Genomic DNA, 23,016 nt, shown 5'->3' with positions numbered 1-23,016 from the left:
CCCAGATACGAGTGTGAGACTAGCATACAGCCACACAGCTTGTGACACGAGGCACGGGTCCAGGCCACCAGTGGCTTGGCCAAAGAGCTGCAGCATCTCAGGATTAGGAAATCTCAACCACCAGCCCCATCCAGACCCTATAAAGCTAGGGAAGGCTCCATAAAGGTGTCATCTGAAGCAGGGCATTCCAGGCAAGGAGGAGTCAAGACCCAGATGTGATGACCCAAAGTGTGTGAGGAAGCCACAGTAGGACCATTTAACTGGAACAAAGCCCGTGCATAGACCCTGACGCAGTACTTACTATATGTCAGGCTGGTGTTAAGTGACTCATTTAACAGTGGGGACTCAGTCCCATGGTGGGAAAGAGGGAATTGGAGAAGAGGGCTGGGTGGAAAGTTGGAATAAGAGCTGTGTGGCCTGAGCCAAAAGCCAAGGCTTTTTGATACTAATATGCAAAAGAATCAAGAGTAAAGAATGTCTCCCAGGGATCTTGCTGGTGTTCCAGTAGTTAATAGTCCCTCCCACTGCAGGGAAGCACAAGTTGATCCCCTTTCAGGGAACTGAGATCCTGCATGCTGTGTGGCCCAGCCCCAAAAGTGAGTGATTAACAAGATGGTTAATGAAATTTATGGCCAAAAAGTCTCCCAGCTCTGCTCCTTGGTTCCTCTCTCCCACCCCCAGTTACTTCTCTGCCTCCTCTTTCCCCTCTCCTGTCTCCTGCCCACTCCCAGGCATCAGCCCCCAGTGCCTACCCTCTGAAACAGGGACAAAGACTACAGACTGGTCAGCTAAAATGAAAGCCTGTTGTATTTTTAATCTATAAATAGGTCAAAGAAACCCAGTATATTCCAGAACAAACATTGTACCAGAAGGTTCTCAAATTGACCTTCCTTGTTTACTAACCTGGGTAGTTCCTCCTTGTGGCATCAGGGTCAAAAACTTTACTATTAATCTGAAAAAGAATGTATGTATAACCGAACCACTATACTGTACACCTGAAACTTACACATTGTAAATCAACTACAATAAAAGATTTTTTAAAAGGAATTAAATTTTTAAATCGATGTAGGAAAAGAATCTGAAAAAGGTTGAATATATGTATATGTGTAACTGAATCACTATGTCTATACCTGAAATGAGCACATTGTCAATCAACTATACTCCAATAAGGTTTTTTTAAAAAGGAAACAACAGAAACAACACTTTACTATTGACTGTTCACCATTACTTTGAAATTAAGAGCTCCCTAATTTTAGCTTTTAAGGAGATAAGACATTATTTCAAAATTAGCTCATAAACTGAGGCTTCGGCAGTTTCTTCTCTTATCTCCAATTTAGATTGATAAAATACATTGTTCTTGGGAGAACCTATTGAAAATTCAGATTCTAAGCCTCTCCCAGGATAGTTTGGCTGTATTGGGTATTAGCTAAACATTGCCCAGGTCCCAGCTACTTTTCAAGGGCCTAAAAAAAGGTCTAAGAACTGAAGGGAAAATGTATTGACTCCAAAACTGCAAAATCATAATGATTAACACTAAAAGGTAACATCGTCAGTACCTACAATGTAATTCCTCTGTGGGCTTCCCAGGTGGCGCTAGTGGTAAAGAATCTGCCTGCCAGTGCACGTAGATTTAAGAGATGAGGGCTCAATCCCTGGGTCAGGAAGATCTCCCTGGAGGAGGGCACAGCAACCCACTCCAGGATCCTTGCCTGGAGAACCCCATGGGCAGAGGAGACTGGCAGGCTACAGTCCATAGGGTCACAGAGTAGGACACGACTGAAATGATTTAGCATGCATGCATGGAAGCATAATAAAGGTTCTCATGAAAGAATGATTTTTAAAGGAGTCCACGTGGCACCAGTGGTAAAGAACTCGCCTTGCGGATAGAATCTGCAGGAGACATGGGTTCGATCCCTGAATTAGGAAGATCCCCTGGAGAAGGAAATGGCAACCCACTTCAGTGTTCTTGCCTGAAAAATTCCAGGGACAGAGGAGTCTGGGAGGCTATGGTCCATGGGATTGCAAAGAGTTGGACAGACTGAGCAAGTAGGCACCAGGCAGATTGTAAAATTTATAAACATCTTTTTTTAAATGTTACAGAAATACCTCCACCTCAAAAGTTACAAAAATATTATTTTAATATCAACAAAAAGGTTACAGAAAATGTATGTCTGTTTGGCCTATGGGTACCTTTATTCATTTGGTATGAGGTGTGATGGAGCCTCTGAGAATGTTATAGAAGCCTACAAACTCCAGGAAATGGCCCTGCCTTTAGGTCCAGAGATTCTGATCCAGAAGCTCTGATAGGGGGCCCAAGGACTGGCCTTTTAACCAGCATCAGCCAATTCCTATTGGGAGAGCCACAAACTCCACTTGAGGAAGCACTGCTGTGGCTAATGGGAAGCTATTGAGGAACCTGAGAAACATGTATGCAGGTTAGAAGAAGTACAGTTAGAACCACAAATGGCACAATGGACTGGTTCAGATTGGGAAAGGAGTTCGTCAAGGCTGTATATTGTCACCTTGCTTATTTAACTTATATGCAGAGTACATCATGCGAAATGCCAGGCTGGATGAAGCACAAGCTAGAATCAAGATTGCCAAGAGAAATATCAATAACCTCAGATATGCAGATAACACCACCCTAATGGCAGAAAGCAAAGAAGAACTAAAGAGTCTCTTGATGAAGGTGAAAGAGGAGAGTGAAAAAGCTGGTTTAAAACTCAACATTCAAAAAACTAAGATGATGGCATCTGGTCCCATCACTTCATGGCAAACAGATGAGGAAAGAAATGGAGACAGCAACAGACTTTATTTTCTTGGGCATCCAAAATGCAGATGGTGACTGCAGCCATGAAATTAAAAGATGCTTGCCCTTGGAAGAAAAGCTATGACAAACCTAGGCAGCATATTAAAAAGCAGAAACATCACTTTGCTGACAGAGGTCCATATAGTCAAAGCTATGGTTTTTCCAGTAGTCATGTACGGATGTGAGAGTTGGACCATAAAGAAGGCTGAGTGCCAACGAATAGATGCTTTCAAACTGCGATGCTGGAGAAGACTCTTGAGAGTCCCTTGGACAGCAAGGAGATCTTACCAGTCAATCCTAAAAGAAATCAACTGTGAATATTCATTGGAAGGACTGATGCTGAAGCTGAAGCTCCAGTACTTTGATCACCTGATGCTAAGAGCCAACTCATTGGAAAAGACTCTGATGCTAGGAAAGATTGAAGGCAGGAGGAGAATAGGGCAACAGAGGATGAGATGGTTGGATGGCATCACTGACTCAATGGACATGAATTTGAGCAAACTCCAGGAGACGGTGAAGGACAGAGAAGTCTGGCATGATGCAAATGGGGTCACAAAGAGTTGGGTATGACTGAGCGACTGAACAACAACAATTGAGGAACTTTGAGCAGAAGAGAGACATCATCAGAGCTAAACTTGAGGGCAAATCAAGAATATTTTACTTAAGATGGTTGAAAAGGGGGTGACCAAGGATTACCAGCAGCTGAGAAACCAAACCCTCAGAGTTTGTGTATGATGTACATGAGTGCATTTTCTTCATAGCTTTGATCAGATTCTTTTAAAGGAAGCCATTACCCAAAATGGTTAAAATCACTGGCCCATGATTTCTTTCTAAGGCTTGCAAAGCCCCAGGGATTATCAAAGGTTTTCCAGGCACATCCCTACAAGCAGTAACAGTGCCTATTTCAATATCGATTTTTAAATTAATGACTATTTCAAATATTTAAAAATAACTCTAAAACTGAGTGTAGTTTGAGCAGAAGGCGTGCACAGCGGCCAGACTGCACGGCGCTCAGAAGCTCGTGTGACTCACTCACTCCACAGTCACTATCACCAGCCATCCTCCAGCCGTAGTCATCTGGTTGGTTGCGAGGTTCAAATTGCCATTAATCTTTTAGACCTTCCTTTATGGTTAATTTATACCCAGAATGGACAACTGGTTGAAAACAGGAAGCATAGGGAGCACAGAGGTTGAAAAATGCTAATGTGGGAACATGGATGCGATAGTCATTCTGTTCAGGTGTCAAGTCATTGATTCTCACTCCATTTCTGTGACAGAGTAGAAAACAAACACAAGAGCAAATCAGGGGCTGGGAGATTGCAACTTCCTTAGTTCTGTGGTCCACTGTGGAAACACAACTAAAGACCCAATGCTCAGCATCATCTGGGAGCTTGTTAGACATGCAGAATTTCAAGCCCACTTCAGACTTACTAAAGGTAAAGAATCTGCCTGCAATGCAGGGGACCCTGGTTCGATTCCAGGGTCAGGAAGATCCCCTGGAGAAGGGATAGGCTACCCACTCCAGTATTCTTGGCTTCCCTTGTGGCTCAGATAGTAAATAATTTGCCTGGAATGTGGGAGACCTGGATTTGATCCCTGGGTTGGGAAGATCCCCTGGAGAAGAGAAAGGCTACCCACTCCAGTATCCTGGCCTGGAGAATTCCATGGATTGTGTATAGTGCATGGGGTCACAAAGAACTGGACATGACTGAGCGACTTTCAGACTTATTAAGTCCATCTTCATTTTTACAGTCTTCATTAACAGAGTTTAAGAAGCACCGGTTTGGACCATAAAAGTAGCAGCCTTCAGGGATTTCCCTGGTGGTCCTGTGGTTAGGACTCCACACTTTCACTGATGGAGATATGGGTTTGATCCTTGGTCTGGGAATGAAGATCCTGTGAGTTGCATGCCAAAAAAAAAAAGATTTCCCCAATTAAAATTAGCAGATTTCATAGATTGATCTGCAAGCTAGTTAAGCAAAGACAGTAACATATGAATTTAAATATTTTTATAAGTGCATTTTCCATTGCAGTTTTAGATCTGCATTGAAATGCACAAAAACAAACAGTGGAAGAATGGAAAGCCACAGTTTTGAGCTGAATACGGACTGATTAGTATCTCGGCACTAGCTGAGCGGTCAGGAACCTGGCTGTCATAGCAGTCAACTGGGGACTCTCCAGTGGTACCAAGCCTGAGCTCAGCCCTCAGCCTCACGCCAGAGTCCCTGGGGTGGCCCATGAGTGGTGATGAGCTCCCCATTCACCACCACTGAACCCTACCAAGCCTGCAGCTCCCACTCATCGGATTAAGGATGTACAAACAATGTTGCAGCAGAAAATACAGTGATGACTATATCAAATTTGGCTTTTCACGTATTAGGACCAAAGACAGCCCCCATCTCAGGTGCTGTTTGTTTGTTTGTTGTTGTTTCTTGGCCACACAGCATGTGGGACCTTCCCAACCGGGGACGGAACCCGTGTCCCCTGCACTGGCAGGCGAACTCTAAACTACTGAACCAGCAGGGAAGCCCTACACTGGGACTTTCTTCTTGTGGATTTCAATTGTAGACATTTGAAATTGCATTTGATAAAGCCCTGTGATTTGCAGATCGACATATCAGACTGACATGGGAGCTTTTCAGAAATGCAGGATCGCAGGCCCCCTATGAGACCAACTGAATTGGAATTGACATCCTAATAAGCGCCCCAGGGGGTCTCATACGCATTAAAAGTTGAGAAGCACTGTTAGGAAACCCATTTATGAAGCCTCTACACACTCTACACACTGCTTTTGAAACAACACAAATGCCCCTGCCCCCCAAATTAAGAATTGTTGAACTTCTGGTGGCGCAGTGAATAGGAATCCTCCTGCCAATACAGGGGACACAGGTTCAACCCCTGGTCTGGGAAGATTCCACATGCTGTGGGACAGCTAAGCCCATGCACCACAACTACTCTACTGAACCCCAGCTCCAGAGCCCGGGCAGTGACTACTAAGTGCCTAAACTACTGAAGCTCAGGCACCTAGAGTCCGTGCTCCACAATGGAGAACCCATCACAATGAGAAGTCCATGCAACGCAACAGAGAGCAGCCCCCACTTTCTGCAATTAAAGAAAGTCCTTACACAGTAACAAAGACCCAGAGCAGCCAAAGATACCTTGTTTTCAATTAAAGGGCATTCATTTTTCTTAAATCATCAAGAATCATTGCATTTCAGTCCAGGTTTCCACAAGACTTTTGACAAAGGGGCCAAGACAATTCAAGAAGGAAGAATGTAGTCTTTTCAATAAATGTGCCAGGACCATTGGATCTCCACAGGCAGAAAATGAAGCTGGACCCCTACTTTTCACCATATGCAAAAATTAACTCAAAGTGCATCATAGACCTAAATATAAGAGCTAAAAAGATAGAACTTTTCAGAGAAAATAGAAGACCTTCATGACCTTAAATTAGGCAAAGCTTTCTTAGATATGATAGCAAAACTGCAAGTGACAAAAGGAAAAAGTAGATTAATTGGACTTCATCAAATTTTCAACCTTTTGTGCTTCCAAGGATACTGTCAAGACAGTGAAAAGACAACCCACCAAATGGGGGGAAATATTTACAAATTATATCTGATAAAGGACTTGGATTTAGAATATATAAGAACGCTTACAAAGCAGTTTTTTTAAAAAGACAGAACACTGAAAAATGGGTAGAGGATCTGAACAGACATTCCTCCAAAGAAGATATACAAATGACCAGTACACTCGTGAAAGATGTTCAGTGTCGTGAGCCATCAGGGAAATGCAAATCAAAACCACTAATGTGAACAGATAACTAACGAGAACCTACTGTATAGCACACGGGACTCAGTGCTCCGTGGTGACCTAAATGGGAAGGAAATCCAAAAAAAGAGAGGACACATGTAAATATGTAACTGATTCACTTTGCTGTGCAGCAGAAACTAACACAACATTGTAAAGCAACTATACTCCAATAAAAATTAAAAACATGATTTGAGATTCCACTCACAATCTGTAGAATGGCTACTGCCAAAAAGACAAATAATAACCATTTTTGGTGGAGAATGGGGGAAAATGAGAACCCTCATACATTGCTGGTGGGAATGTAAAATGGTATGGCCTCTGAAAGTAATAGTCTGTCACTGCCTAAAAAAATTAAACAGATTTATCCAGTGATCCAGCCATTCCACTCCTAGATATATACCCAAGAGAACTGAAGACATATAGTCACCTAATACCTCGTATATAAAGATTCCTAACAGCATTGTTCACAACAGTCAAAAAGTGGAAACAACCCAACTGGCCATTTGATCATGTGAACTGATGAATGAATAAATAAAATGTAATAGATCCATCGGAGAAGGCAATGGCACCCCACTCCAGTGTTCTTGCCTGGAGAATCCCAGGGACGGAGGAGCCTGGTGGGCTGCCTCCTATGGGGTCACACAGAGTCGGACACGACTGAAGTGACTTAACAGCAGCAGCAGCAGATCCATACAAAGGAATATAATTTGGGGAAAAAAACAACAACAAAGTACCGATGCATGCCGTAACATGAGTAAATCTTGAAAACCTAATGCTAAATGAAGTAAGCCAGACACAAGAGGCCATATTTTGTATGATCCCATTTATATGAAATGCCCAGTCATATATCGAGACAGAAAGTCAATGAGTAGTTGCCAGGAGAGAGGAGGAATGAGGAGGGACTGCAAAGGGAGTAAGGGTTTTCCACTTGGGGTGATGAAAATGGTATTAAATAATGGTAACATTTGGGCAACTTTGTGAATATCATGAAAGCCCCTGGATGGTATACTTTAAAAGACTGAATGGTGTGATGTGTGAACTATCTCTCAGAAAACAGGTTATATGGTTGGTGGGATTTGTTTTGTTTTGTTTGGCCACACCTCGAGGAATGTGGGATCTAGTTCCCTGTCCAGGGATCGAACCCGTGTGCCCTGAGGTGGGAGTGAGCAGTCTGAACCACTGCACTGCCAGGGAGGTCCCCTGTACTTTTTAAATTGCATCCTTTCAAAGTTCGGTGGGCAGATGATGAACAGGGATTTTGCCCTTGCCACATGGCGGCACACCACTTTGGCTGGTGAATGAAAATATCCTCTGCCCTCTGCCAGGGATAATATTAGAATGAGGTGAGTTTATAAGAGCAGGAGAACTTCAATACAGCCTGAAGAACCACATTGCCCCCTCGCCCTTCCCTGAAATAGCTTTTCACAGAAGTCAAGTGAGGTCACAGGTGAAACCAGCCATCAAAACCTCCCATTTCTCCTTAGCCCTGCTGTCTGTCCATCTAACCAACCTCACACTGGCTCAGTAAATAGTAGAGTGAAGGGAAGAGACACCTTGCCATACAGGCAGCAGGAAAGCAGCAAGGAAAGACTTGAATTTCAGCCTTATGAAATCAAACTGCTAAGTTCAAGTCTCAGTGATGAGCCCCGTGTCCTGGGTAAATCACTGTGTTGGGTTTGGGATGGACTTGATTGATTTGACTTTACCCTACTTACCAAGCTGTTAGTGGTTTGGATGGTAAAGAATCTGCCCACAATGCAGGAGACCAGGGTTTGATCCCTGGGTCAGCCCCTGGAGCAGGAAATGGTAACCCATTCCAGTATTCTTGCCTGGAGAATTTAATGGACAGAGGAGCCTGACAGGCTACAGTCCATGGGGTTACAAAGAGTCGGACACCATTGAATGACTAACACACACACACACAAGCTGTTATCCTTTCACCAATGCTGGCAGATGACACAAGACTCCTGGGTCAGAGACGAATAACCTTATTACTTATAACCCAGCGAGCAGCACAATTTGCATCCATTCCCTCACGCCTTGAGTTCCTCCGTTGGTGACACAGCAGGGACCCAGGTGGATGATTTGTGGGCAGTAGTTGCCGCTGAGGAACACTGAGCTTGGGGAATCTCCCTTCCCATTGGGAGATAAAGAGCTACATCCTTCGAGGCTATTCACTCTAAACACAACCCTGAGACATGGCCCAGGTGAAGAAGTAGTCCTGAGCTTGCATGCTTGGCATCCTCAGCAAGAACATTCAGAGATGCTCAAGATCCACGATGGACTGTTTCATCACTTCTCGTAAGAATCACCAGCCTCTCCATGCCTTCGTTTTCTCGGCTATAAACTAGGGGCAAGACAGTCACCCTCCTCGTAGGGTGGTGGTGAGGATTAGAAGACATAAAGCACACACAGTGCCTACCCTGGAGGCCTGACCATAGAAGTGCTCCTTAACTTTTAATCCCATCGTTTTGGGAAGGAAGAGAAAAAAATGTGTTGTAAATGTCAGAAGGCTTTCTATGGAGGAGAACGTCAAGCTCCAGGGGGATAGACAAGGTTTCCCTGCTTACTTCCCTCCCCACTGCCAGCTACCTGTGGAACCTTCAGCCAGAGCATCTTACTGTTTCCCCTTCAAGAGAAAAGGCAAGAAGGCCCTCTCAATCAACATTGCGTCCTCGGGGTCAGTACAGTGCCTGGCACGAAGGGAGAACTTAGAAAAATTTTGTTGAATAAATAGATGAATGAATGAATGGGAAAGTGAAGGCATAAAGACTCTAAGCAGACAGGAGGGCCTGGGATGAAGGACCCTGGTGGGGGTTGACGCTGAACAGGACTACGCACCCCCCAGTATGGAGAGGAGAAAAGGATGGAAGGCAGACTTGAACAACCTCGGTCACGGTAGAGAGAAGGGGCTGACATCAGATGACCCTGAGAGTGAAGGGAAAGAGATGCGTCACAAGGTTGCCAGGCAACAGTGCAGCTGCAGCATATTAACCTGAAATCGAATCAACTGGCCAGTTTCAGGAACTTTCCTGTTGACAATGTGAAAGAGATAGGAACTGAGGAAGGGGTGATGGCATCCTCTGCCAGGAACTGGGGACCAGCCCGGTGAGCTCTGAAGCAGGACCAGGGCAGCAATCTGGAGCATCACACACAACTGAATTGACCAACCACGTGGCCCGGACTGGGGAGGAAAGTGAGGCCAGGAAGGGTAGGTGGTTTGCGAGGACTCAAACAGGAGAGGAACTGGGGGTCCAGCAATGGTAGATTCAGCAGGAGCCAGGCTTAAGGAGAGAGGGTGGAACAGAGGTTGTGAGCAAGCAGAGGCAGCAGTACCCAGAGACCAAAAAGAGAGATTAGGTTCACAGCTCAGCCTCCTCACCTCCTTCATGTGGGACCGGGGCAAACAGGTCAACCTGGCTGACCATCTCTAAAATGCACCTGTGTACAGAGTCCTCTCACGGGTACTTTCAGAATTATTTTCCCACTTAAAACCACTATCGGGAATTCTCTGGCGGTCCAGTGGTTAGGACTCAGAGCTTTCACTACTGGGGGCCCTGGTTCAATCCCTGGTTGGAGAACTAAGATCCTGCAAGCTGCGAGACATGGCCAAGTAAATAAAACCACCACCTGACATTGCTAAACAAAACACTTGCTAATATTTTATTATTAAAAAATTCAAACACACAAAAAGTTGGATTTTAATGTGAACATTCATACACCCATCACCTAGATTCTATAATTTATATTTTGCTGTTCTTGATCTCATATCTATCCAGCTGTCTATCTTGTTTTTTCATGCATTTCAAAATAAATGCACAGTACACTTTGCTCTAAGCACTTCATTAACTAGAGTTCAGCATTTGCAATAGTTTTTTAAAATAAAATTGGCACACTATGAAATGCACAAATCGTAAATATGCACTCAATGAATTTTGACCAAAATATGAGTTCAGTGGGTTTTGACTGTAAACAGGGTTCCAGGCTTGATTTTGTGTATTAAGTGAGGTAATATGCTCTTTTTCAGCAGGGGAGGCATTCATGTTAAGATATGGGAGGCAAAACAGGCCCCAGGGTGGAGGCCAGGATGTGACCAGGGCTGCGGGAGGCAGAAAAGGTGGGTAGAACTGAGGAGCTGGTGTGAGGCCTGCCTGCAGGAGGAGGCACAAACCTGCAGGGGAGGAAACTCACCAGGGACAAGGAGGGAATGGATATTCTGGGAGTCAGCCAGATGCCACCACGCTGAGGATAAGCCTGTGGAAATGAAAGCACCAATGGTAAAAATAGCAGCTCTTACTTAGAACTAGGGGCTTCCCCAGTGCCTCAGCAATAAGGAATCCGTCTACAGTGCAGGATATAAAGAAACGCGGGTTGGATCCCTGGATCGGGAAGATCTCCTGGAGGAGGAAATGGCAACCCACTCCAGTATTCTTGCCTGGGAAATCTCACGAACAGAGGAGCCTGATGGGCTACAGTCCACGGGGGTCGTAAAGAGTCAGACAGTACTTAGTGACCGAACAACAACAGCTTAGAATTTGCCATGGGTCAGAGACCAAGTGAAGGCCACGGGCATCTCTTTTAACCCTCACCACTACCCTCCATGTAAGTAAGCCCCCTGCTCCCCCGCTATCGTCCCCTCAAGTCTGTGTCTCACCTTAGATGGCATCCAGGAAGGGCCACAGCTGGGACTCGAGCTCAGGGTCAGAGCCGCCTTACCCCATCCTTTCTTTCAACAAATGCTAGTCCTCCACACAGGCTCCCACCTGGGCCTCACCCCAGCTTCTGATGTCAGAGGACCCGGCTGCAGCCTAGTGTGGGAGATAGGTTTACAGCTCCCCAGGTGATCCTAAGATGAAGTGTGGGCTGAGCACAGTACGGGCCCAGGTGGGCATCAGGTGAGAAGGTGAGGGACTGCCCTGGTGTCCAGTGGTTAGGACTCCAATGGCTAGGTTAGGACTTCTGGTGGCTTGGGTTCAATCCCTGGTTGGGGAACTATATGATCCTGCATGCCGCATGGTCCGGCCAAAAAAAATAGGCTCCTTGCCATAGCCTTAAGACTAGTCCATGGGCTTCCCTTGTGGCTCAGCAGCAAGGAATCCGCCTGTGAATGCAGATGACACAGGTTCAATCCCTGATCCAGAAGGATCCCACGTGCCTCGGAGAAACTAAGAGCCTGTGCCACAACCAGTGAGTCTGTGCTCTAGAGCCCGGGACCCGCAGCTACTGAAGCCCAGGCGCCTAGAGCCGGCGCTCTGAAACTAAAGAGGCCACCGCAGTGAGAAGCGCACCATAGCTAAAGAAAAGACCGCACAGCAACCAAGACCCAGCGCGGCTATAAAAATAAATAAATTAACTAAAGTATTTTTAAGAAAAGCCTAGCCCTGCTCTCCTCTTCCCCTTCGTGAGTGTCAAATTCCTTCCTCCTGCCCAGCCTTTCTGAAGGTGAGAGGCAGGGCCAGGGAGCAAAGGCAGAGGGTAAAGCTCAGCCCGAGCATCATGTGGGCTGTCTTCTCTTGGTCCTGCTACCTCACGACCCTCAGACAGCAAGTGAGGCCAGAAGTCGTGAACCCACGTCCCCCTCCCCAGCCCCTGCCCTGGGAGGGACAGGGGATGGCCCAGTGGACACGAATGGCACCCAGGTGTCACTGCTTGTCCCAGCACCTTCACACCCTCCAAGGCCCCATCACCTGAGGCGGGTGACTGAGTCATCATCAATCTCTCCTTTTTTTTTTTAATATCAATAACCGATTAGGAAGACAAACATGGCCTCGCAGACAGCAGCTCATCAGAGATTCCCCAAGGCCGGTCCTGGCAGGCGGAAGTGTAGTTGGGGGCGCTGGAGAGAGGTTGGGGGGACGTTGCCCTGGAGAGTCTCCCCCACCAGGGAGGCTTCTCCCCTTGATGGGGAACCATCGTTATGGTCTGCTTTGTGTGTCCCCCTCCCCAAGAATCTAAACTCCACCAAAGTCATGAGGTCAGTGATACCTCATATTCCCGGGGCCTCATCCAGACCCTGGTTTTCAGCACACACTCAGTAACTGAAAGGAAAATGGACTAGAACAGCCAAAAGCTTTGAGGAATATCTCTCTCTTAATTGTGTTGGGAAAATCACCCACCAACTCACGCAGAGCCTGTTCTCACCGACAGAAACCTTCAAAAGCCTGGAACCCCTCGGACTCACTGTTTAGTGTTGTCGTGATAAATGAACAGAAGCTCAGAAGCTTGAAACAACACAAATTCAATCCCCCACAGTTCTGCAGATCAGGAGTCCAGGTACAGCGTGGCCCGCTGGGCCAAAACAAGGTGTCACCAGGGCCTCTTTCCTTTCTGGAGGGGCCAGGAATAAATCCGAGTTCAAGTTCATCTGAGTTGTTGGCCGAGTTCAATTCTTTGCAGCTGTCGGGGCTGAGGTCCCTGTTCCTTGCTAGAGGTCAGCGGGGACCACTTAGGTCCTTAAGGCCACCTGCATCCTCGTCTCATCCTCCCTCCATCGTCCAACCAGCAAGGGCTGGTCCTTCACACTCTTCAACTTTTTTGCTTCATCCTTCAGCCACATCACTTCTGCTTCCAGCTGAGGAATGCTTTCTGCTTTTAAGGGCTCATCTGATTAAACGGGGCTCTCTCCAATCATCCAGGATGAACTTCCTATTTTAAAGTCAGTAATCTTAATCACATGCGCAATGTCTCTTTTGCCACATCTTCTCAGGTCCCAGAGATTGGGGTTGCGGGCCTCTTTGGGAAACCATTATTCTACCCACCACATCCCCACTGGGAGGAGAAAGATCCCAAAACTAGGAAGATGGAGACCTGAGTTTCAGGCCCAGCTTTCCTTGATCAGTCGTGTAAACTCAGGACAGAGATTGCTTCGCTTGTCTGAGCCTCAGTTTCTTCATCTGTAGAATGGGGACATGCTCACACTTATATCCAAGGATTATGGAGAACAGCAACTACGTTCATTCTCACAGAGGATTTAGTGCCTGCACTCTGCACGGTTGTTAAAGTGAGGACAGGGGAGGGGGCTGGGCCCCAGGTTCTGGGACCTGCTCCTCAACTTGGTAGACCCAGAAATTGGATTTTCTGGCGTTATAGAGCCAGGATTCCACACCTGGAGTCACAAATTCCAAAGCCCTCTGCACACCAGTTGGTGCCGGCCTCTGAGAGGCCCAGCCTCCACAGCCTCCCTCCCTGCCTCCTCTTTCAATAGCAACTCAGGGCAGGCGTCCCTCTGAGCCATGGCAAGCAGGAGGAAAAACCCTGGATTCAAAGACAGTGCTTTTTAGGAATGACGTTCTTCAGTCCTTGGAAGGGAAGAAGCTACCCTGTGTATGCAAGATCTTATCACATTCGCCCTTCTCTGCAGCCGTGTGAGATAAGAATGAGTGATAACCACTTCACAGATAAGGCTACCTGAGGCCAGAGAGGCTAAGGGGAGAAGATGCAAACAGATTAGATGCCCACATTGTTCTATGCCCTGTGCTTTAGGTGTATCTTCTTCAAGACTCCTCTCTAAATTATTTCCTTCATTTCCAGGGGAAGAAAACAGCTCAGAGCGAGGGAGCCATCTGCCCAAAGCTGGAAGAGGGCAGTGCCAGGAAACCCTTCCCTTTGCCATAGGACAAACTCCCCTTGTGAGAACATGCAGTTTCTGTGATTGCGAGACCCCCACCTGACCCCCGCATGCCAGTGAGCGCCTGCTAGCAGTAGCCCTCCACCATCACCTGTTGAATGAGAGTACTGGCTTCTATTCTGTGCAGTGGCCACCCCTCCAGGCCAGAATACTGGAGTGGGTAGCCTTTCCCTTCTCCAGAGGATCTTCCCAACCCAGGGATCAAACCCAGGTCTCCCACATTGAGGGAGGATTCTTTACCAACTGAGCCACAAAGGAAGCCCGTTGAATAAGAGTAGTGGCTTCTATCCTGTGCAGTGGCCACCCCTCCAGCAACCAGCCTACAGAACAGCCAAGGGAGCATAACCCCCTCCTCAGCAGAAATCAAGTCTCAGTTCCTGTACAACCAGGGCTCTGATGAAAGCTTATAATTTTCCGTTACCATAGCAATGCGAACATCTCTATTCCCCTAGGATGTAAGCAGAGCTGCTCCCCCCCCCACCTTTTCTCCCAAGCCCCCTCAAAGTCCCTTCCATCTCTGAGATTCTGTGATTCAATTAATTATCAACAATGTCTGCCCCATTTTTGTCATTTTCATGCAATCCATCTGCTGAGTCACTGAGTCCTGCTCCGGATGAGACTGGTTATTTATCAGAACATTTGGGTACTGGTTGCCATGGACACCTCACAGCCTTCTTCTCTCATCACCTATTCATTCTCAGCAAGGCTGGCTGTGAGCGTGGGTACCACAGCCCCTCATACAGGACCCAAGGGACATCAAAACTCCCCCAGACAGGGAGGGGGCCTGTTGACGCATGAACAAAAGCAAAATCTCTAGTCTCAATTGTGGAAAAATCGAACACAGCCTACAGCTAGTTACATCCATCCAAACCAGGTCAATGCAGCAGTTTATCAAATAAGTCAACTAAACATACCATTCGATTTTCTGGTTTTCTGGCAAACGCTTTAGTCTGTTTGTTAACCACTTTAAGATGTATTTTCATATTGAAAGGTGCAGATTAATATCTCACTTTGGAAACAAAATGAGGGAGGGAGCCTGGAAGTGTACGAGCCTCAGGGAACTGGCTGGGGGCAGGGTGGGGGTAGGAAGGAGTAGGGAAGGAGGGGCAGACTTGAGAGATGATGGGGAGCCCCAAGCTAAATCCAGCTCAGTGCAGAGAGTATCAAGGGCATGGGAGGGGGGACACTCAGGATTTTCCAGGTAAATCAGGTGAAGGGGCTTCAGAGGCAACCAGGATGCAGCCACCAGGCAGAGAGAGGGGGCCATCAGCCCATGGCCCATTGCTCCTGATAACTGTGACATATCTGTTTGCAGAGCCTGACAGGGGGCAGGGGATCGATACCTCACTCCACACGCACACACTCCCTGTTCTTCAAACATCAGCCTGTCGTGAAACACGCTTTCTCTGAATCTAAGGTCATTTGGTTCATCCAAATGGGATGTGGTCCAAGGGATGATCAGCAGGTGTCTGACCCTAAGGACACGGCAGGGGACTCTACCCCTGACCCCAGGGTGTCTGTCTCCCACCTGCCCTCATGTCCAACTGAAAAACTTGCCCGCACCCTGCTCCTTCCCCTCACCGTGAAGGTCAGCTCCCCTTCTCTTCCCCCACATCCGGATGACGATTGAGGACACAGTGGGGCGGGGGTAAGGTACCTGTGCCCACCCCCATTGCTCTGCAGTGGGGAGCCTCCCCTCCTTGGGAGGGGAGGGTTTGGGAGGGGCCTTGAGGGTTTATAAGTCAGGGCTGGAACACCCAGCAGAGCAGAGGAGTGAGGCTCCAGGCCATCAGCAGCGTCACCCACCTCCCAGCTCCGCAGGTGAGAGCACCCAGGAAGGGCGGGGAAAGGCTGGGACGAGGGTTGATGGGACCCCTGCCCTCATCAAGTTACCAGGCTCACGTCTCAGTGTCTCCAGGGCTGGGACCCTTCCTTTAGCCCAGAGCTGGGTTAGGTCTCAGCTCTAGGATCCACCCTGGCATCCCAACCCTTGCCTTCGAGCTACCCCACTCCCTCAGCCAGGGCCCTGCCCTGACTCTCTGACTCCATGCTCACCCCAGCCCTGAGGGGGTTAGGATGGTTATCCTTCCATCTCTCAGGTAAGAAAACTGAGGCCCAGAAGGAGATGTGACTTGCCCAAAGTCATACAAATTGGACAGGATTGGAAGTGGAACTCATCTCAAGCTCTTTCATAGACCAGCACTGCCTCATGGAACTTTCCATGACGGTGGTAATGTTCCATAGCCTCACTGTGAGGTTCAGTACTGGCCAGCCACATGTGCACTAGCAATATGGCTAATGTGTGAGGGAGGAATTTTTTTAATATTTATTTTCATTTATTTATTTGACTGCCCCAGGTGTTAGTTCAGGCATGCGAGCTTTTAGTTTCAGGATGTGAGATCTAGTTCCCTGACCAGGGATCAAACTTGGGCCCAGTGCGTTGTGAACTCAGAGTTATAGCCACTGGACCACCAGGGGAGTCCCAAGGAATTTTTAATTTTGCATTACTTTAAATGTAAAGAGCCACATGTGCCTGGAGGCTGCCATATTGGACAGCATTGCTCTAGAGCATGGATTTTTCAACTTTGTTTCTTTAGCAGAAGAACCCTTTCTCTCCCAAAGGAAATTTAACAGAGAAAACAGATGAAAGAACTATTTCATGTATACAAATGTGTTCTTTGAAGGCAATATTTTTATCATTTGCTTTCAATAAAGCCAATCAGAACAATGAGGCTGAAAGAACATGAAACTGTTGAATCCTCAGAATAGAATTTTAGATTTGTTTGAGCATCCATTTTATCTTTGTATTCTGGTTTTCCCAAACTTGGCTTACCTTGATACAGAGCTACAAATGGTGACAGTTTCAGGGTCTTTTTTTTTCAACTGGTAGATTGTAATCAGAGGAGACGTGCATGCTAAGTCACTTTGGTCATGTCCGACTTTTTGCGACCCCATGGACTGTAACCCACCAGGCTCCTCTGACCATGGTGGTTCTCCAGGCAAGAATACTGGAGTGGGTAGCCGTGCCCTCCTCCAGGGGATCTTCCTGACCCAGGGATCGAACCCGTGTCTCTTATGTCTCCTGCGTTGGCAGACGAGATCTTTACCACTAGCATAACCTGGAAAGAATCAGAGGATAGTCCTTAGTTAAGTGAAAACGGCAGGAGAAACTTCCCTACCACAGTGTGACCCCACCATGAGGTGAAGTTGCTGTGGGCTTCAAAGAGATGCTGCGTGCATCCCCTCCATATTACCATTTAAAAGTTCACTTAAATCGCAAGACTTAAACATTGTAGAGCCACTCACATGGCCTCAAATTCTACAAAACAGTTTGGAAAGCCTTGCTCTGAGTTATAAATTCCTTGCCTTTAAAAAAGGCAAAGCTTGAGATTGGAGGATCAGGAGGGGAGATGGTAGGACCAGGAGGAACAGTCCACAAGCCCATGCAGAATTGCCGACCTGTCAGCAGGGAGGAGGGTCCACCCTGCCTCTGGGTGCCTGGACAACCCCACCTTTAAGCTCAGTCCCTCTCTCCTTTGCAGACAAGATGCAGCGACTGTGTGCACATGTGCTGATCTTGGTGCTGGCTCTGGCCGCCTTCTGCGAAGCTTCTTGGAAGCCCCACTCCCAGCTGCAAGATGCGCCCATCGCTCCAGGGGCCAATAGGGGCCAGGAGCCGCTCAGGATGAATGGGCTGGGCCCAGCCTCGCACCCCCGGAGGCAGCTGGGGCTTCAGGATACGCCACACATGGTCGCAGGTAGGAGCTGCTGACAACCGTCCCTGCTTGCCTTGCCCTGCCTGGTTTGGCCAAGGCGCCCCCAGGCTGGCCCTGGCCATGGTCTCCAGAGCCTTGATGTCCTTTCCCCCATCATCACCTCTTCTCCCACCTCTGACCCTCAGACCTGTCCAAGAAGCGGGGGCCATGGGTGGAGGAAGAGGAAGCAGCATATGGATGGATGGACTTCGGCCGCCGCAGTGCTGAGGAAGGGGACCAACATCCCTGAGAACCAAGCTTTGGAGCCCAGTCACCTCCCAGCCCAGCCCAGCCCCATGAAACACACATCAAAATAAACTAGCTTCCAATGGATCAAGTTGTGTCAAGTGTCACAGGGCCGGGGATGCAGGTTGGGGCAGGGCTGAGCTGGGAAGGACGGTTGAGTACTACTCCAGGGGCAGAGACCATGGCTACGTCTCCTCCGTGTCCCCAGAGCCTAACATGGAACAAGACTCTATAGCGCGGGGACTTCCCTGGTGGTCCAGTGGTTAAGACTCCGCGCTTCCAGTACAAGGGAGATGTGGGTTCAATCCTTGGTTGTGGAACTAAGATCCCACAGGCAACGCAGCCCAAAAACAAACAAAACGAAAAACCACTCTATATTGTGTTTGGGAGAATAGACAGCAGTGTCACAAGCAGAGTGAGCTTTCTAAAAGAGAAATCAAATCACGCCACTCCAGTCAACCCTCCAGCGCTTCCCATTGCAATTAGAATACAACCTAGGCTCGTTGGGACTTCCCGGGCAGTCCTGTGGCTAAGACTCTGTGCTTCCACTGCTGCTGCTGCTGCTGCTGCTAAGTCGCTTCAGTCGTGTCCGACTCTGTGCGACCCCATAGACGGCAGCCCACCAGGCTCCCCCGTCCCTGGGATTCTCCAGGCAAGAACACTGGAGTGGGTTGCCATTTCCTTCTCCAATGCATGAAAGTGAAAAGTGAAAGTGAAGTCGCTGAGTCTTGTCCAACTCTTAGCGACCCCACGGACTGCAGCCCACCAGGTTCCTCCGTCCATGGGATTTTCCAGGCAAGAGTGCTGGAGTGGGGTGCCATTGCCTTGGTGCAGGGGACACAAATTCAATCCTGGGTTGGGGAACTAAGATCCTGTATGCTGAGTGGTCCAGCCAAAAAAAGAAACCTAGGCTCCTTGGCAAAACCTTCAGATCTAGCCCTGCGGTCTTCATCCCCCTCAAGGATGCCAAATTTCCTTCCTCCCGCCTCTTCCTTTCTGCCACTCAAACACACCAGGTTCTCTCCTGCTCCAAACCTTTGTTCTCGCTGTTCCCTGTGCCTGGAATGCTTTTCCCTGGGCATGAACATGCCTGGCTCCTCTTTTTCTCCTGGGTCTTGGTTGAAAGGCCTTTTCCCAAGAGGGTGCCCTTTCTGCTCCCCACCCTTCACACGCAGCCTCCAGTAGTCGCTAATCATAGCGTAGTATTGTCTGCGGAGCGCATTTCACAATCTGTAGTTGTTTTGTTTCCAGTTTATTGTCTGCCTCCTCAGTTAGAAGGGAAACTCTGTAAGGGTGGGGACCATATGTCCTTCTTCCCTGCTGTATCCCAGTGCCAGAACAGGAGGTACCCCATAAATATTTATCACATGGATAGGCAAGCGCTGGCACACACACTTGGCATTTCACCCATATTCCCTTACTGCCCTTATGCCTGTCACAGCATCCTGCCATTGGAACTTGCTACTCTCCACCTGAGGGTTTTGGCAGTGTAAACCAGCATGGAAATTCTGGGGAGTTAGTGCTTCTGGAAGCATCTCTCAGTCAATGACAGATCGAAAGTTGGAGGATAAATGCCCCACCTCTGGGACTTCACTGACAGTCCAGTGGTTAAGACTTCACCTTCCTGTGTAAGGTTACAGGTTCAGTCCCTGGTGGGGGAGCTGGGATCCCACATGCCTTGTGGCCAAGAAACCAAAACAGAGGCAATATTGTAACAAACTCAATAAAGACTTCAAAAATGGTCCACATCAAAAAAAAAAAAAAATCTTTAAAAAGAAATGCCCCAGCTCCCTCACCGCTAGGGTGGTTAATTCTGAAATGTATGCTACTCTGTCTTGCAGAGATCCTCAGCAGGACTCAGCCGCAGTTATCCGTAACAGTAACCTGATCAGCAGTGTCCTTTCTTGGCTCCCTTCCCTTCCCTTCCCTGTCTCATATCCTCAGGCTGCTCCTGGTGTTTCTTGAGATAACCACTCAAATAAATACTTGCTCTCAAATCCTTATCTCCCAGTCTGCATCCGGGGGCACTCATCCCAAGACAGCGGGTACTAGGGGAGTTGTAGGAAGCAAACCCTTGTGATGGGATTCTGAGATTGGGTCCCACACCAGTCAGACTCCGTTGCTGTGTTAAGTGGGGTGCTCGTAACTCCTGAAACGTCCACAGTCATCTGTGGGTTTTCTCATCTTACATCACAACTCCATTCTAGTGAGCCTGCCTCTCTGAGCCTTTTGACTCCTTCCTCAATACTCTGCTGAGGCAATTCAGGAGTCTTCAGCTCAATTGCTTTAGACTGTTGTTTTTTTTGTTTGTTTGTTTGTTTTTTGTACAAGAATCATCTTTGTTTTATTTATTTTACAGAGTAATGGTTTAAATTGAATACATTTGGGCACAGTAAATATTTTGACATGAAAAGCATCAGAATGGGCATCAGAAAAATATCAACTCATCTTACACACAATAACTAGAAAATATTTTTGTCTGATCATTTAAGGGTTACAAATCCTGAGAATGTTAGACATTGAACAAACTAGGTACTACCTGATAATTAAATCTTGCTTGGAAATCATCGTTTAAAAAAATGTTTTGAGGTACAAATCACCTATGTATTAAACATGAATCTTTTACATTTTACAAAGACTTTAAACAAATATATCAAATGATTATACATCAGTGGCTCTAAAACAGCTATCAGTCAGGTTCCAGGACACACTGTTCCACGATCTCCCGTAAGTTGGGGTTCTCCATGGCAGCCGCCACTCGCTCTTTGTCGTTTATCTGCTTGTTGATATCTTCCTCTGTTGAGTGGGTTCCTTCAGAAATGTAGATTTCCAACTTATGTTTAAACGGTAAACACCACTGAAGTTTTACTCTTAAGCACAGCCCAATAAGAGTCGCCAAAGAGCAATGAGGTACTGTTGGCGTGAACCTTATAATAACCAAATAGTCGTCTTCATTTATCTCCTGAACCTCCACACAACTTTCCGTTACCACTTCCAGTTCTTCTAAAGTATTGGGCTTCTCTGGGTCCCGGATGGTTCGAATCAAATCATAAACTTCTAGCGCTTTCTCTTCCATGATCCGGGGCTGCCGGGCAGCTCCCCGATCAGAGAGGCCAGAGAGCCACAGGAATCTGCTCAGCGTCCAAGAGAGCAGTCCGGACACCCGCTCCATCCTTATGTTCCGCCATCCCTGGCGACTGTCCCCTAGACTGTTGTTTTGTCTGAGCTTCAAGGAGTCATTCCCAGTAAGGCATTAGGCTTCAAGTGTCTTTGCCAGGAAATTAAATCCTGAGTCATAAGAGAGCACCCTTGACACTTATATCGATAAACTCTCCCCTGGGAATCCCCTGGTGATCCAGTGGTCAAGACACGGTGCTTTCACTGCTGTGGTCCAGGTTCGATCCCTGGTGGGGACACTAAGATCCCACAAGCCACATGGCACAGCCAAAATAAAGTAAAATAAACTTTCCCCTGGTGGCTCAGATGGTAAAGAATCTGCCTGTAATTCAGGAGACCGGGGTCTGATCCCTGGGTTGGGAAGGTCCCCTGGAGAAGAAAATGGCAACCTACTCCAATATTCTTGCCTGGGAAATCCCATGGACAGAGGAACCTGGCAGGCTACAGTCCACGAGGTCACAAAGAGTCAGACACGATTGAGCAACTAACACTTTCACACTCCCCTAGCCAATCGTTCTACCATTCTGGAGTTCATCCTCCTGGATCTACCAGCCTCAACAATCCACTCCATGTATGTTGTCCTGGTTCCTGCTGCTACATGCTATTCAGGTTATTCAGGTCGTGCAGCATTTGGGGATGAACAATCCCTTTCTTCTGTTATGTGGGGCAGTACTTGTCCACATTCTAGGACCTGACGTTAGCTTTTGATTTAGAAGCCCTTAAGGGAGGCAGATGCAAAACTCAAGAAGCATCATCATAGGAGGCATCAGCCTCAAGGAAGCCTTTGCACTCTCCAGGTAAAGGTAAGCTGCTCCTGTTTGACAAGACAGAGGTACTTCTTCCACCCCAGAGAATTCCTGGAAACCTGGATTTCAAGATTCTTTTACTTTTTTATTTAATTGAAGTATTGTTTATTGATACTGTTGTGTTCACTTCTAGTGTACAGCAAAATTATTCAATTATACACATGTACACATATCCTTTTTCATTGTGGTTTATTACAAGATATTTAACTTATATGCAGAGTACATCATGAGAAATGCTGGGCTGGAAGAAGCACAAGCTGGAATCAAGATTGCCAGCAGAAATATCAATAACCTCAGATATGCATATGATACCACCCTTATGGCAGAAAGTGAAGAGGAACTAAAAAGTCTCTTGATGCAAGTGAAAGAGGAGAGTGAAAAAGTTGGCTTAAAGCTCAACATTCAGAAAACTAAGATCATGGCATCTGGTCCCATCACTTCATGGGAAGTAGATGGGGAAACAGTGGAAACAGTGTCAGACTTTATTGCTTTGGGCTCCAAAATCACTGGAGATGGTGACTGCAGCCATGAAATTAAAAGGCACTTACTCCTTGAAAGGAAAGTTATGACCAACCTAGATAGCATATTAAAAAGCAGAGATATTACTTTGCCAACAAAGGTCCATCTAGTCAAGGTTATGGTTTTTCAGTGGTCATGTATGGATGTGAGAGTTGGACTGTGAAGAAAGCTGAGGGCCAAAGAATTGATGCTTTTGAACTGTGGTGTTGGAGAAGACTCTTGAGAGTCCCTTGGACTGCAAGGAGATCCAACCAGTCCAGCCTAAAG

General features: G+C 47.2%; 2 protein-coding genes and 1 long non-coding RNA gene across 3 annotated transcripts; 1 reads left to right on the top strand and 2 right to left on the bottom strand.

Annotated features, from left to right (window-relative positions):
- Positions 1–4,585: 4,585 nt before the first annotated feature.
- On the bottom strand, positions 4,586–11,882 carry LOC123332597. The gene is made up of 3 exons (XR_006549455.1): positions 11,274–11,882; positions 10,811–10,873; positions 4,586–4,705 (listed from the first exon to the last, which is right to left on the bottom strand). It is a non-coding gene; the product is annotated as an uncharacterized LOC123332597 (long non-coding RNA).
- Positions 11,883–15,982: 4,100 nt separating this feature from the next.
- On the top strand, positions 15,983–18,334 carry GAST (gastrin). The gene is made up of 3 exons (XM_006055784.3): positions 15,983–16,067; positions 17,789–18,004; positions 18,148–18,334. Exons 2-3 carry the CDS (start codon positions 17,794–17,796, stop codon positions 18,249–18,251), a joined length of 315 nt encoding a protein of 104 aa, XP_006055846.1. The 5' UTR covers positions 15,983–16,067; positions 17,789–17,793; the 3' UTR covers positions 18,252–18,334.
- Positions 18,335–20,614: 2,280 nt separating this feature from the next.
- Positions 20,615–21,434, bottom strand: LOC102408549 (cytosolic iron-sulfur assembly component 2A). Its single transcript, XM_044938968.2, has one exon. The coding sequence runs from the start codon at positions 21,417–21,419 to the stop codon at positions 20,937–20,939; it is 483 nt and encodes a 160-aa protein (XP_044794903.2). The 5' UTR covers positions 21,420–21,434; the 3' UTR covers positions 20,615–20,936.
- Between the last annotated feature and the right edge of the window lie 1,582 nt (positions 21,435–23,016).

The sequence above is a fragment of the Bubalus bubalis genome, chromosome 3, assembly GCF_019923935.1.
Source record: "Bubalus bubalis isolate 160015118507 breed Murrah chromosome 3, NDDB_SH_1, whole genome shotgun sequence".
Taxonomy (NCBI): domain Eukaryota; kingdom Metazoa; phylum Chordata; class Mammalia; order Artiodactyla; family Bovidae; genus Bubalus; species Bubalus bubalis.
This window is presented reverse-complemented; position numbering and strand designations above follow the sequence as displayed.